This window comes from Podarcis gaigeae (assembly GCF_964106915.1).
Source record: "Podarcis gaigeae genome assembly, chromosome: 1".
Lineage (NCBI taxonomy): Eukaryota > Metazoa > Chordata > Lepidosauria > Squamata > Lacertidae > Podarcis > Podarcis gaigeae.
The window spans coordinates 131,462,501-131,477,042 of record NC_139678.1 but is presented as its reverse complement, the minus strand read 5'-3'; the positions used below and the strand labels follow the sequence as shown (position 1 = coordinate 131,477,042).

Below are 14,542 nucleotides of genomic sequence, written 5' to 3'. Positions count from 1 at the left end.
AATTCAGTGCACTTTATGCACTAATTTCGTGCAATTTATGCACTAAAAGAGAGCATTGGATTACTAACTGACTAATAAAACAGGGAGACACAATGCTCATGAATTTCAGCAATTCTAAAATTAGTACTTTGGTATGCAGAATGGTGCTACAACTGGTGTTCTTAATTTTTTTGAAAAAAAATATTTTGTTTAAGAAGCACTAAAACACCTTGGTTACAATATTCGCAGATTAAATGTTTTCCATAGTCAGAGTTGCTCAGAGCAGATGTACAGTTCCAATATCCTTGGAGATGAGAAACATCCTGTGGTCTGCGTAGTCTTCACGCCCTGCCCAGTTTCTGGAGTTAACCATGACACAATATTATGACACGCTCTTATGTCAACGCTAGTTTTACCTAGAACTGAAAAACCCAACTTCAAATTCTGGCTTCAAGCTGTATCAAGAGCGGCTCATGTCTGCACTAGACCAGCATTGTTTTCCCAGCAAAGCTGGTGTTTGGATGATTTACCATTGGAGCTGGGGAAGAAATAGCAAGGCTGTGATCTTAAGCATACTTACAAGATAGCAAGCCCCTGGTACAATGGTGCCTCGCAAGACGAAAAGAATCCGTTCCGCGATTCTCTTCGTCTAGCGGTTTTTTCGTCTTGCGAAGCAAGCCCATTGACGGCTTAGTGGCTTAGCGCTATTAGCGGCTTAGCGGCTTTTAGCGGCTTATTGGCTTAGCGGATAAGCAGATAAGCGGCTTAGAAAAAGGGGGGAAAGGGGGGGAAAGTCGGGAAAACTCGCAAGACATTTTCGTCTTGCGAAGCAAGCCCATAGGAAATCCGTTTTGCGAAGCACCTCCAAAACGGAAAACCCTTTCGTCTAGCGAGTTTTTCGTCTTGCGAGGCATTCGTCTTGCGGGGCACCACTGCATATAAAATTCACAAACCACTTAATTGTAAAGGACCTCAAAGCCGTTTACAAAAAGATAAAATAATGACATCAATAAAAATTAACAACCATGCCTTAAAACATATGAAAGTTAAAATACTAAAACAGATTAAAATTACTTTTTAAATTCTCAGTAAACAAGAACAGGACTGTGTCATATGTGTGCATACCAAGATCCTCATATGGCTCTTGCATACGGGTATCGTTAAAACCTCTCTCATTTGCTAGGTAAGCTTTCACAATGTAAGGTGTAAAAAAAAAAGGTAAAAGACCCCTGGGCAGTTAAGTCCAGTCAAAGGCCACTATGGGGTTGCAGGGCTCATCTCACTTTCAGGACGAACAAGCTGGTGTTTGTCCACAGACAGTTTTCCAGGTCATGTTGTCAGCATGACTAAACCGCTTCTGGCACAAGGGGACACCGTGATGGAGGCCAGAGCACACGGAAACACCGTTTACCTTCCCGTCACAGCAGTACCTATTTATCTACTTGCACTCTGATGTGCTTTTGAACTGCTAGGTTGGCAAGAGCTGGGACTGAGCAATGGGAGCTCACCCCGTCGTGGGGATTCAAACCACCAACCTTCCAATCAGCAAGCCCAAGAGGCTCAGTAGTTCAGACCAGAGTGCCAACTGGCGTCCCTCTTTCATAAAGACTATTAAAAGCATGACATAATGAACTGAGCAAAGCACCAGTCCGTTTTCAAATCGGCCGCAATTGGCTAGTTCTGAATAACTGCAGGGAATATGTGGTTTGCCATAGTCTCCGTGCTTTGCTGACTTGAAGCACGGAGACTATGGCAAACCACATATTCCCTGCAATTATTCAGAACTAGCCAATTGCAGTCACGAATAAACCAACTCATTAGACTTTGATAGGATGGTAAAAGAGGATAAAAAAAGCAAACTATCCCAACCTGAAGGACAATGGGATCTATGCAGGTAAACTTTGTTTCTTCTCGGTAGAGATATTCGATGGAGCACTTCAGCATAAGAATTTTGGGGTTTTTGATACAGGAGTTCATCTAGAAAGAGAAAAGGTTGTTAAATGAATCCCTTCACTATTTCGTGCTGAAAGACAGAGCAATACCTTCCCTTAGAAGGTGCAATGGGAAGAGTCAACAACTCAGTGGCAAAGCGAAAAGGCAACATTTCTAGGCTGCCAAGGCAAAAAGTGGAGGGGACCCAATAAAAATCAGGATAGGGGCCAGTCTGCTAGTTAGAATGTGAATCCAAACCCAATACGTTTTTGCTCAAATGAGCTACAATCAGCCAAGTGGGAGACCCTCTCGGGACCTTATGACATCAGTTAATCCTTGTGAGGGATTCTGCTTTCCTTAATCCTGTCTGAATCTGAACCTACATTCAACCTGTTTTCTGTTTTTAGCCGCTCTTATTTTATCTGTAAGCTGCCTTCAGGCCCTGTCAGGGAAAAGGGCAGGACATAAACAAACAAACAACTTCGTAGTAACAGTAAGTGGGGTAGGGAAGATTAAGAGCAAAAACTGTTACAAAACTAGTTGATTAGGTATTATATCGAACATTAGACGTTCCAAGTCATCCATGCTACCATATTGTATAAACTGACATAGCTGCACCATACCTTTTTATGTGCTATGTTCTTGGTGCAAACAAAGCCATTCACCACAACCGAGTCGAATTTTTTCCCACCTGGAATCTGTCAAAACAGTAAGAATTTTATTATCCACAGATCTCCTAATTTTCCCAGTTTGTGTTAAAAAGCAAGACTCTTAAAAAAAAAAAAGTATTTTCTTTTCCCTCCTAACATCAATAAGCCAACTAGAAATAGCCCAGATAAATGTAGCTTCCATTATTTCTTGCATGAGGCTCAAATGGGTAATTCAGGCATCCAGTTTATTGTGAGAACAAAATACTTAAATTAGGTTCATTTGTAGCACACAATTCAAATTATTTATTCCAGGAAAGTACTACTTTTTTTAGGAATATGCCATTTCCCCAGTACAGTGGTGCCCCGCAAGACGAAAAGAATCCATTCCGCGAGTCTCTTCGTCTAGCGGTTTTTTCGTCTTGCAAAGCAAGCCCATTGACGGCTTAGCGGATTAGCGCTATTAACGGTTTAGCAGCTTTTAGCGGCTTTTAGCGGCTTAGGAAAAGGGGGGGAGGGGAAAAAACCCGCAGGAACTCGCAAGACATTTTCGTCTTGCGAAGCAAGCCCATAGGAAATTCATTTTGCGAAGCACCTCCAAAACGGAAAACTCTTTCGTCTAGCGAGTTTTCCGTCTTGCGAGGCATTCGTCTTGCGGGGCACCACTGTACTCACAACTGCAATATATTGTCAACCAGGAACATCTAGCTAAGGAGGACACTGGAATTTGAAATGTTGCATGATGTGAAATAATGCAAACAAATATTTAAAAATAGCTCTCCCCTGCTCTTAAGCACAGGAGTACAAAAAAAATGCCAAATTGATGACAGGTCCTCACCATTAAAAAACACACCTTTCTATGACTTGCGTGACTTTTTTGTCTCACAGGGGATTGACCTGGCTTGCGTGACGGAGACCTGGGTACGGGAAGGCGAAGTAGTCTCCCTACATGAGATAACACCCCCAGGTTTCTCTATCCTCCATCAATCGCGGACTGTGAGTCGGGGGGGGGAGGAGTAGCGTTGTTATTCCGGGAGGATTGCTCTTTCAGAGCTCTGCCATCACCGGCGATCTCCGGCATTGAATGTGTTGGTCTCGTGTGGGGCACCAAGGAGAGCTTGGCTGTCTGGCTGGTGTACCGACCACCCAGCACACCTGCAGCCACCCTGTCAGACCTTCTGGAGGTGGTGGCAGGCTGGGCCTTGGAGTTCCCAAACCTACTGGTTTTGGGAGACTTCAATGTCCATGCCGATGCCGCTCCCTCCTCACAGGCTCTGGACCTAGTGACTTCCATGGCAACACTAGGGCTCTCCCAGGTTGTTTTGGGCCCTACCCATCAAGCAGGCCACACGCTGGATCTGATCTTTGGGGCTGGCATAGATGTGATCATGCTCCCTGCTGTGGAAGTGCCATGGTCTGATCACTACGCTCTGAAAGCCAAGATTGACTTCCCGCTCCTCCCTGGCTCGGGTGGCGAACCTATTTGGGCTCGTCCGCGAAAACTGATGGATCCTGATAGATTCCGACAAGCCTTGCGGAACCCTGCTCCTCCTGGCAGCTCATTAGATGACCTTGTTGAGGACTGGAATAACCGGCTCTTGGCAGCCATTGATGAGATCGCACCTAAGCGCCCTCTGCGACCCCGTCGAAACCGGGCCCCTTGGTTTACTGAGGAGCTCCGGAAAATGAAGCGGGATCTCAGACGGCTAGAGCGAGTATGGCGACGGACTCATGACGGAGCCTCAAGAACATCTTATAGGACGCTTATGAAAGCCTATGAGATGGCTATGAAAGCTGCTAAGAAATCTTACTTTGCAGCTTCCATTGCATCCGCTAGCTCTCGCCCGGGACAACTTTTTAGAATAATTAGGTCAATAACGTCCTTAGGAGGACAATCAAATTTAAGCACAAATCTGACCCACAGCTGTGAGGCATTCGCGAGTTTTTTTGCGGATAAAGTCCTATTGCTCCGCCGTGACCTCCCTGCCAATTTAGATACAGTGACTGAACTGGAGGCCCCTCGAATGACTTCAGGTCCAGTGTTGGACCATTTTGATCGGATACTCCCTACTGATGTGGATAGATTCCTCCAAGTTAGTAGGCCCACCACCTGCCTCCTTGATCGTGCCCGTCTTGGCTGATTAGGGAGTGTCCAGATGTTGCGCGGACCCCTCTGGTTGAAATTATCAATTTGTCCCTTGACACGGGGACATTCCCAGGGGAACTGAAGGAGGCAGTGGTGTGTCCACTCTTAAAAAAAACTTCATTAGATCCCTTAGACCTATCCAATTACTGCCCAGTTTCAAATCTTCCATACCTGGGTAAGGTAATTGAGAGAGCGGTTGCTGAACAGCTTGGTAGGTTTCTGGAGGAAACATCGGCATTAGATCCATTTCAGTCCGGTTTCCGTCCTGGTTTTGGGACGGAGACGGCTCTGGTTGCCTTAACAGACGATCTCCGTAGACAACTGGATCGAGGCGGGTCAGGACTGCTGATCCTTTTAGATTTGTCAGCAGCCTTTGACATGGTCGATCATGATCTTCTGGACCACCGCCTCGCAGACGTGGGGATACAGGGCATAGCCCGTAACTGGTTGTGCTCTTTTATCTCTGGTCGGGGACAGAGGGTGGCACTAGGGAGGGAAATGTCGCCGCGCCACTCCTTGGTGTGTGGAGTGCCGCAGGGCGCAATTCTCTCCCCGGTGCTTTTTAACATCTTTATGCGCCCCCTTGCCCAGATTATCCGGAGCTTTGGGCTGGGCTCTCACCAATATGCTGATGACACTCAGCTCTATCTGCTGATGGATGGCCACACCGACTCGGCCCCAAACACATTGACCAGATGCTTGGAAGCTGTGGCTGGATGGTTTCGTGGGAGCCGATTGAAACTAAATCCTTCGAAGACAGAGGTCCTATGGCTAGGTCGGGATGGCATGGGGATGAGGGACCAACTCCCTTCTCTTGCGGGGGCCCAATTAGTGCCATTGCCTTCCGTTAAGAGTTTGGGTGTAATCCTTGACGCCTCCCTTTCCATGGAGGCGCAGGTTACAGCAACAGCCAAGGCGACATTTTTCCACCTTCGCCGCATCAAGCAGTTGGTCCCTTACCTTTCCCGCCCTGACTTGGCCACAGTGATCCATGCGACGGTCATCTCCAGGCTTGACTACTGTAATTCGCTCTACGCGGGGCTGCCCTTGAAGCTGTCCCAGAAACTCCAGCGGGTACAGAATGCTGCAGCGAGGCTCCTCACGGGGTCTCTGCCATGGGAGCATATTCACCCAGTGCTTTTCAAGCTGCACTGGCTCCCGGTGGAGTACAGGGTCAGATTTAAGGTGCTGCTTTTGACCTTTAAAGCCCTTCACGGCCTAGGACCCTCGTACCTACGGGACCGCCTCTCCTGGTATGCCCCACGGAGAGCCTCAAGGTCCATAAATAGCAACACCCTAGTGGTCCCGGGCCCTAAGGAAGTTAGATTGGCTTCAACCAGAGCCAGGGCCTTTTCAACTCTGGCTCCAGCCTGGTGGAACGCTCTGCCTCATGAGACCAGGGCCCTGCAGGATCTGATTTCTTTCCGCAGGGCCTGTAAGACAGAGTTGTTCCGCCTGGCCTTTGGCTTGGAGCCAGTTTGATTCCCTCCCTCCCCCCCCTCTCTCTCTTTTTCCCCCTTCTTTTCCTTCTCCTCCTGCGATGAGGCTACATTTTAATATTTTAATGTTCCATTATTTTAATTGTTGTGTTTTATTTTTGTTTTTAAGTTTGTAATCATTCATCTTGTTTTTATTATTGCTTGTAAGCCGCTCTGAGCCCGGCCTTGGCTGGGGAGGGCGGGGTATAAATAAAAAATTATTATTATTATTATTATTATTATTATTATTATTATTATTATTATTATAACAAAAGTAGGTTGCCTTTTATGGACATGAATTTTAGCTACATATCACTTTTATTCCTGGACTAATCAAGTCTTATTTTATCATTTATCTTTATTACGGATAGTCTAAAAATGTTCATGCTAAGTAAATGTTTGGCATAGTGACCTGTTTTAGTTCAGGATTATGCCTAGGATATGGTAAAGGAAAAGGGGGTGGGAAAATCTAAATTCAAAACGAGGTCAGAACTAAGAGATGACTGAATACCAGTCAATGTAATTAAACATGGGACACTTGGTGGGAGGTGGAAATAAGCTGCAAATAATTGCCACTTACAATAATGTTAAACAGAAGCAATGGGAGCTGAATGCTAGAGTTTTCAAAAATGATCAAGGGTTAGTTCAGGTGTGAATGATTGTCGAGTTGCCTCCGAAACATTTACCCACTAAGCCAGCAAGTTGCTGACATAGCCCTGCGCTCGTACAAACAAGCAGACCCCAAGAAAGGGAGGTTTATCAAGCGACTGGCTTGGAGGGTGGCAAGTTCTCTGGCAGGCTTGGGCTAGTTTTGGGATATGGAGGTGCCATCATTCTGAAAGCCAGCACAAGCTTTGAGCAGCCACCTCCCTTCTCGCTGATCCCCCGTTTCCCCCACTTGAACTCACTTTTTTGATATGGACAAACTGACGGATGTCCATGTCATCGTCCCTGTTCTTGACGTCGGGTCGGACCGTCTGAACCACCTGGCAGACCACGGGCACGATCATATCCCTCCAGGAAAGAGACAAGGACTCGTTGTAGAGCAACTGCTGAAGTAGCGCCATCATGTGGTTGTGATTAGCTGAGCTGCAGAGAGAGATTTGAAAACATGGTTAAAGTTCAGGAGACGGCAGAGGGAGGGAATATCCTCTGGAGCCATATAGACCTGTTTGCCTGACAGTGAACTATGCCTGTGAAGTAGCTAGAGCAAGCCCCTGTAAATCCCCCCAAATAATCGCTCCAGGCTCCCAAAGCAAAGAGGAGGGCAGATTCACAAATTTAGGGGCTCCATTCTGGATTTGTGTAGGGTTTAGCCTTTCCTTCTCCAGAAGATATCCCGCAAGGCAGCAGAGGTTCAAGGTGGGAGTTTTCCTTCTCCTAGACAGACTACCTTCCCTGGCTGATGAGCCCCACCTGCCTCTCACGTCCCTCCCTGCTTTCTTGACTGTTGGTCTCATTTGCTCAATCCGCCAGAGCCCGTCTTCGCAGGCAAGGGAAGGGAACGCACCGCTACAGAACCCAACTTACAGCAGCCTCTCCATGGCTTGTTTTTCCCCATTCTCCTCCCTCAGAAGGTCCAGGCTGCTGTTGTGCCAGCCCAAGGGTGTGAAAAACAGCTCTTTGGATTTTTCTTCAACTCTCCGATTGAACAGCGACTCTAAAAAACACAAGTGGTGGGTGAGAGGGAAATGCTAAGATTATACTTTAATCCGTATACAGTCGTACCTCCGCTTACGTATCCTACCGGTTACGTAAACTTCAGAATACGTAAGCGGCAAACCTGGAAGTATATTTACGGGGTTTTGCTGTGTGCGCATGTGCAGAAGCACTCTACTGCCGTGCATGCATGCGCAGAAGCGGTCTCTCCGGTTGCAGAAACTTCAGGATCTGTCTGGACCTCCAGAATGGATCCTATCTGCAACCGGAGGTACCACACTACAGTACAGTGGTACCTCAGGATGCGAACAGGATCTGTTCCGGAGTCCCATTCGAATCCCGAAGCGAACATAACCTGTGTCCGCGCATCTGCGCGTGCGCAGGTCACGTTTCGGCGCTTCTGCGCATGTGCGTGACGTCATTTTGACGGTCTGCGCATGCACGCACGGCGAAACCCAGAGGTAACGCACTCCGTTACTTCCGGGTCGCCACGGAGCGCAACCCGAAAATGCCTAACCCGAAGCGTATTCATCCCGAGGTATGACTATATGTGTTTTTTTTAATCGACTTAACTTCAATAAAGCATTTTTTTAAAAAAAAGAGAGAACTGTAAGTCTTATTCTAATTGGTGAGTTTGAAAATCACAGGGTATCAGACCATGGCTTAATAGCCTGTTTTGTTTCAGTTGACTATTGTCAGAGCAAGCTATATATGGCTGGAACGGTAATTAGTTCTAAAATTGAAGCTTTCCATCCCTTCCACTTGCACGAGGATGAGCAAAGGATACATGTGCCCAATGCTTGCTTAGGCTGATTCCCATAATGCTAAATCATACCATTTAAAGCAGGCATCCCCAAACTCGGCCCTCCAGATGTTTTGGGACTACAATTCCCATCATCTCTGACCACTGGTCCTGTTAGCTAGGGATGATGGGAGTTGTAGTCTCAAAACATCTGGAGGGCCGGGTTTGGGGGTGCCCGATTTAAAGGGTTGCTACAAGAATGTGGATAAATCCTTCTTGGAGGAGGATACAGTTCATAAAAATGAAAAAGGATGTCACAGGAATGTCACAATGGCTTCCAGATGATTCTTCACAACACACATTTTCCACTTTGGTGGTGTCTGAAAACAGTCATATGTCTAGCAGCTAGAGAAAAGAGGGGGGAGAGAATATTGCAAGGAGGAAGATTTCCTTTTATTTTAGCAGAACAGTCTAGAAGCACCATGCAATTCAAACAAAGAGCTTACAACAATGATCTCTGAATCCAGATTAATTTCAAAAGGGACTACTGTGGTAGGAAAGCATGTTTATATGTAAAAAAAGTAGCTGTCAAAAATATACTACCCACTGCAGCTAATAATACACACGTTTTAAAACACTGGTTGCGGTATGTTTGTGTATTAAGGAGAGGATATAAAAAGTATAACCATATAGATAGAAGAGTCTTTCTTTAAGACATTCTTCCAGTTAAAACTATTCTGCAGGACAACTTTTTAAGCTGCAGTCGAGCAAGTTTCTTAAAAGCCTACAGCACTTGCTTCTTTGCTCGGCTAGCATCTGACGAAACCCGGAAATAGATATTGACGTAAGTTGCATGACGCAAGGGGGAGGAATGTATCTCAAGCGCAAGTCATCTGTTCAAGCAAGTGTTAGGTAGCTTCTTTTCTGTGTTTAGAGAGAGAACCTTAAAACAGAACGATCACTCGAACTGGAAAAACAGACCCCAAGCCCCAGAAGCATCCTGTTTCATCATATTCACAGACACATGCAGAGACTTGTACAGATTTCGTCAAGCTTTGGGGCAAGATCATTTGACGTGTTCAAAACCCTTCAGCAAAAGGAGAGAGAAAGATGTACACTCAACATCCAAACCCATGTCGAAGGGGGAACATTCTTCCGGCATTCAACTCACCTTTGATAAAAGCGTCGCTTATTGAGATCATCTGCTGCCCTCCGTTGTCGGCAATCAGGTACTCTGAAAGGAGAAAGAAATATGAAGATGGCAGGAACACAGGGCTATAATCATATGGCTTACACACCCACTCCACAAGAGAAAGAGAGGCATGACTCATGCTGTATTTTTAGTCACTGTTGTAGTAACAACTCCAAAAGGTTCAAGTGAAGGGAATCTTCACTTTCTTTCCTTGTTTTGATGACGTGTCAAACAAGGCATTAAAGCAGTTCTGGAACCAGATTGACATGGAAGAGCCCATTTGCCAATTTACACATGTTCCACGGCTTCATGGTCTTTTGATGTGGAGGCCAAGCAAGGATACAGATGCTATCACTATTATTATTATCCACCCCTCACCAACAGGTCCTAGGGTGGGTTACTACAATGTAAAATTCAGAATTAAAACCATACAAAGAACAGTGGCAAGAATAGCGTAGGCCCTGAAAGCACACATGTCAGTCATCAAAGGCCAGGATAAACAGGTGTGTCTTCAGCACTGCCCAAAAGCTGTATAGTAAAGAAGCCAGGTGCATAATATTAATTCTTCCCAGCCACAATAATTTAATATGCAGGCCCGTATTAATTATATTTTCATGTTCACTGCCTATCTCATCCATTCACCTTCAGACCAGCTTAGAAGGAATGGAGAAGTTAGACCATTGAGGTTCCTCATCCTCTGGTCTTATTCCTCCTATACTTTTGGTCAAGTCTGCCAGCACCGCAGCAGGAGTCAAGAAAGCAGGTTCTGGATCAAACCTATTGCAAACTCCTGTAGCACTTTCAAGAGGAACTTTTATCTGTGTTTTGTGCTTTTCTAAAATATCTACAGTTCTTGCTACAGGAAGAAAAATGGCAATCGCCAGTGACAAAGCATCTGGGTAAGCTTTCACTTAACATTTTGCACACATTTCTGATTCCTTGTGCAAGTTGAGAGACAAAAAAAGAAATCACAGTAAGGGACGCCACAGGCTAATTTATCACTGTCTTGTGGTAAAACGTTGCTTCCAGGTGCCCTGTACCATTTTAGCATCGTTCTGGTCTTGCTGGGGAGGTTTACTATAAGCTTCTGTTCATCTTGCAAAGATACTCCTGATCTACACCAGGATTAAATTCAATAGTCTCAGCTACCTTGTGGATTTGTTGTTTTCCCACATAATCTGAAACAGCAGCTATGCAAACGTTAACAATGAACTTAGAACTGAATTTCCTAGATGTTTTGCATAATGCATAAATACTACAGATTTTTACAGTTTGTTTTCCTGATGAACACAGAACTTTCCGGGTGCATTCAATATACATGACAAGCATGCAATAATATGGGGGGGGGGGGTTACAGTATGTCAATTCACAAACCAGAAAAAAGAACTTCTATTACTAAAGCTATTTTATGAAATTAGTTTCACCACACAGCAACTAATAAAGAATTTTAGTAAGCAGGTGTTTATTGCATAATGTTATTAGGCATGGAGGAGTTCAGCCACATGCTGAATTACAGTATCTCAAAGTTACTCTTGTTAACTTCCCTCTTTACCTGTGAGCAAGAGTGGGCACAGGCAAATTTACCTGCTCTTATACATATTATTTTACAGAAGCAAAGCCCCAGAGGTTCCACTGTGGTTTTGTCACGAACTGATGACAAAGAAACGAGGAAGATGAAAAGGTCATCTTAAGATCAATACCACTAGCAGAGTTTTAGTGCTTGGGGCAGGGGAAAAGAATCAAAGATTTATTATAATTTTTACTAAGAGGCCTTATTTTCAGACTTTTATTTTAACAAAAAAGCTGAAGGGATATCAATATTGCTACATGTAAAACTGCTATACAAAGCAGCCCAGAAGCTTTAACATGATACAAGATTGTAATTTCTCTACCATTTAAAAGGTGTAGATCAAACTGACTTAAAATCTTGTCTATGAAGACAGACAATGGTCTGAGGCGAAGGCGGCCTGAACCCAAGCCTGCCACATTGAACACCAGTACTTGAATACAGCAGAATTCTGGTCTTTCCAACTAGACTGAGCTCTAGATGGTACCAGCCAATTCTATTTTTCTAGAAAAAGACGTGCCAGACCTCACCATGAACGCATCCCTTGTTCTCTTATAATGGCATCTGAGAGGTGCCGGAACTGAGTTCCGGCAAAAAAACCAAACCAGCCCTGGGACCAGGCCTGCCTTACATTTGCATGCAGCACAAATGACTGAGAAACAGAAGATGTCCTTCAAAACATCCTAGCTCTCTGTGGGCGAAAGATGGCCTGTCAAAAATGCTATGTGAAAATGTGTTGTCTACAGTGGTTCAAAAGCAGAGTGGCCTAATGCGAGAGGAAGGAGGAGTAGAAAATAAGACCAGTGGGTGGGACAGGAGGAGCTGGTGTTTGGGCACAAGGCTGCCTAGGCCCTGTTTTTCATCACGTGTGACTCCGAGTGGCAACTACCGCATACCTTTTTGGTCGGCAGGGTGAGGGGGCACGTGGGGGTACTTGGAATGCTTCTTGATATGGAAGTTCACGTTGTCCAGCTCCACGTTCAGGCTGATGGAAGCAGCTGAGTCGCTGTCCATTGCAGACTGGAAGCTGCTGACTGAGGTGCGCTTGCTAGGACTGGCAGAATCTTTTAGGTTTGAGGAGAGGGGAGATACAGGAAGGAGAAGGGGGGTTCAAATAATAGGTATTCACGGGGGATCAAGGAAAGGAGAGAAATGATCTCAATTAAACCGTGTGCAATGTTGGAGAGAGAGAGAGAGACAGTAATTTCATCCACTTGCATATTGGCGTTTCTCATGATTTTGGATGGTGTTTTGAGGCCATTTGCTCGTTTTTTTAAAGCAGGGCTGCCGTTAGGACCAAGATGCCCAAACAGCTGCAGACCTTATGCCAATTTGGAATCTGGGGGTGTGTGGAAATCTAGCCAAACACACAGAAGATACTGTATCTCCGTAAAAGAAATAGATAAAAGCGTTTATTTCTACAACAGCAGCAGGCAGCAGCAAGGCAGAGCTTTTACTTGCTATTAAGACAGATATCCTCGGAAAACAGACACAAACACTCACTGGTCAAGTTATCATCTCCGTCTTCTGCAATCTGTTCTGTGTCGCTGTCGTCAAACTTGATGTCTTTGAACCAGGATGGCTCAGAATGGCCCTCCACCGAGTTGACCGAATCACTGTCTGGAGAAGGAGTTTCAGAAAATTCTGTGCTCTGCGGGAGAAACACACATTTCTCTCACTCTATTTGCTAGCATCCTCGGATTAAGTACAATTCCTTCATTAGAATATACAAATTAATACAAAACTTTGTTCTTACTATTTCCTTTGGAAGGTACTGGATTAGGTTATACCAGGTGAGCCAAAATAAATGTGAACAATTAAGCGTAAGTGTAACTTTCAAAATAATGTTAACTGACCGCAAAGCACAAAAGTGGGGAACCTATGGCTCCTCAGATGTTGCTGGACTCTCAATTTCCATCAGCCACCATGATCAATGGCCAGGGCTGCTGCTGCTGCTGCTGCTGAATTTATATTCCGCTTACATGCAAAAATGGATTCTAAGCAGTTTACAACTATAATATCCATCATAAAACAATACATAAGTAGAAACGGTTCCCCCCCCCCCAAGGCAATCAGTACAACCTGCTCATGCAAATATGCATTAACCACCCCCTGGACCCTGTGAGGAGAACCTGAGCTTACAGGGGTAAACAGCTCAGAGTGTGTGTCATGCCTACTGTGGGGCGAAGAGACTCTGCATCACTTCCAAGAGCCTCAGTCCTTTGTTCTACAGTGGTGCCCCGCAAGACGAATGCCTTGCAAGACGAAAAACTCGCTAGACGAAAGGGTTTTCCGTTTTTTGAAGCGCTTCGCAAGACGAATTTCCCTATGGACTTGCTTCGTCTTGCGCGTTTTTTCCCTTTCCCCCCCCTTTTTCTAAGCCGCTAAGCCGCTAATAGCTGCTAAGCTGCTAATAGCGCTAATCCGCTAAGCCGCTAATGGCCGTGCTTCGCAAGACGAAAAAAGCACTAGACGAAGAGACTCGCGGAACGAATTATTTTCGTCTTGCGAGGCACCACTGTATTCTGCTTTCATTTTCATACAGAGCAGACATGCTTGTACAATGTTCCGTACTCTGCTAGATAATGGATAGTTTCAGCTGTAAATAAACTGCTTTTAGTTTTTAGTACCTCTGTGTGAGACTCTGTTTACGCACACTGAAGCACAGGAGACAGAGGCTGATTTCTCTGAACGCTGCCGGACTCTGCTTTTGCTCAGGGTTTCGGAATGCAGGCTGCGAAGCAAAGACTTGGCACAGCTATGGAAGCGGGCTGGACGCCAGACTTATCTGGGCAATAAATCACCTTCAGAGACCCACCCGGTCAGCCCCCAGGATGGGCCAACAATACAATGGACAGACAAAAGCACCTTGTTCACCTCCTCAGGTCTCTATCACTAAAACTTACCCCGCAGAACTGGACATCTCACCAGAGACTCTATTAGCATCAATATCAGTATGGAGACAAATGATATTGTCTTCAGTGAACTTATTGTAGCAGGCCTTTGATGGTACCAATGGCCCATTAAGTGGGGCTTTTTCACCACTTGAAAGTTACCTGGGGACACAGTGATGGGAGTTGGAGAAGTCTAGCAACATCTGGAGAGCCACAGTTTCCATTTTTCTGCAAGCGGCAATTCCATTTTCTCTATATTTGACTGTGTTTGCGCATGTTAATGTTGCAAAAGAAAAATAAAGAGTT

The 14,542-nt window shown here is 45.3% G+C and overlaps 1 protein-coding gene across 8 annotated transcripts in view; it reads right to left on the bottom strand.

The window, feature by feature from the left end:
- PIKFYVE (phosphoinositide kinase, FYVE-type zinc finger containing) overlaps positions 1 to 14,542 on the bottom strand; it is a 97,347-nt gene that overhangs the window by 40,607 nt on the left and 42,198 nt on the right. For 6 of the 8 annotated variants that reach the window (XM_083702959.1, XM_083702961.1, XM_083702956.1 and 3 more), the window contains 7 exons: positions 12,846 to 12,993; positions 12,239 to 12,406; positions 9,755 to 9,817; positions 7,713 to 7,842; positions 7,091 to 7,271; positions 2,535 to 2,609; positions 1,849 to 1,956 (listed from right to left, as the gene is read on the bottom strand). In XM_083702959.1, coding sequence (XP_083559085.1) covers positions 1,849 to 1,956; positions 2,535 to 2,609; positions 7,091 to 7,271; positions 7,713 to 7,842; positions 9,755 to 9,817; positions 12,239 to 12,406; positions 12,846 to 12,993 — 873 coding nt within the window. The remainder of the gene's footprint in view (positions 1 to 1,848; positions 1,957 to 2,534; positions 2,610 to 7,090; positions 7,272 to 7,712; positions 7,843 to 9,754; positions 9,818 to 12,238; positions 12,407 to 12,845; positions 12,994 to 14,542) is intronic. The other 2 variants (XM_083702963.1, XM_083702962.1) reach the window with 1 other exon arrangement.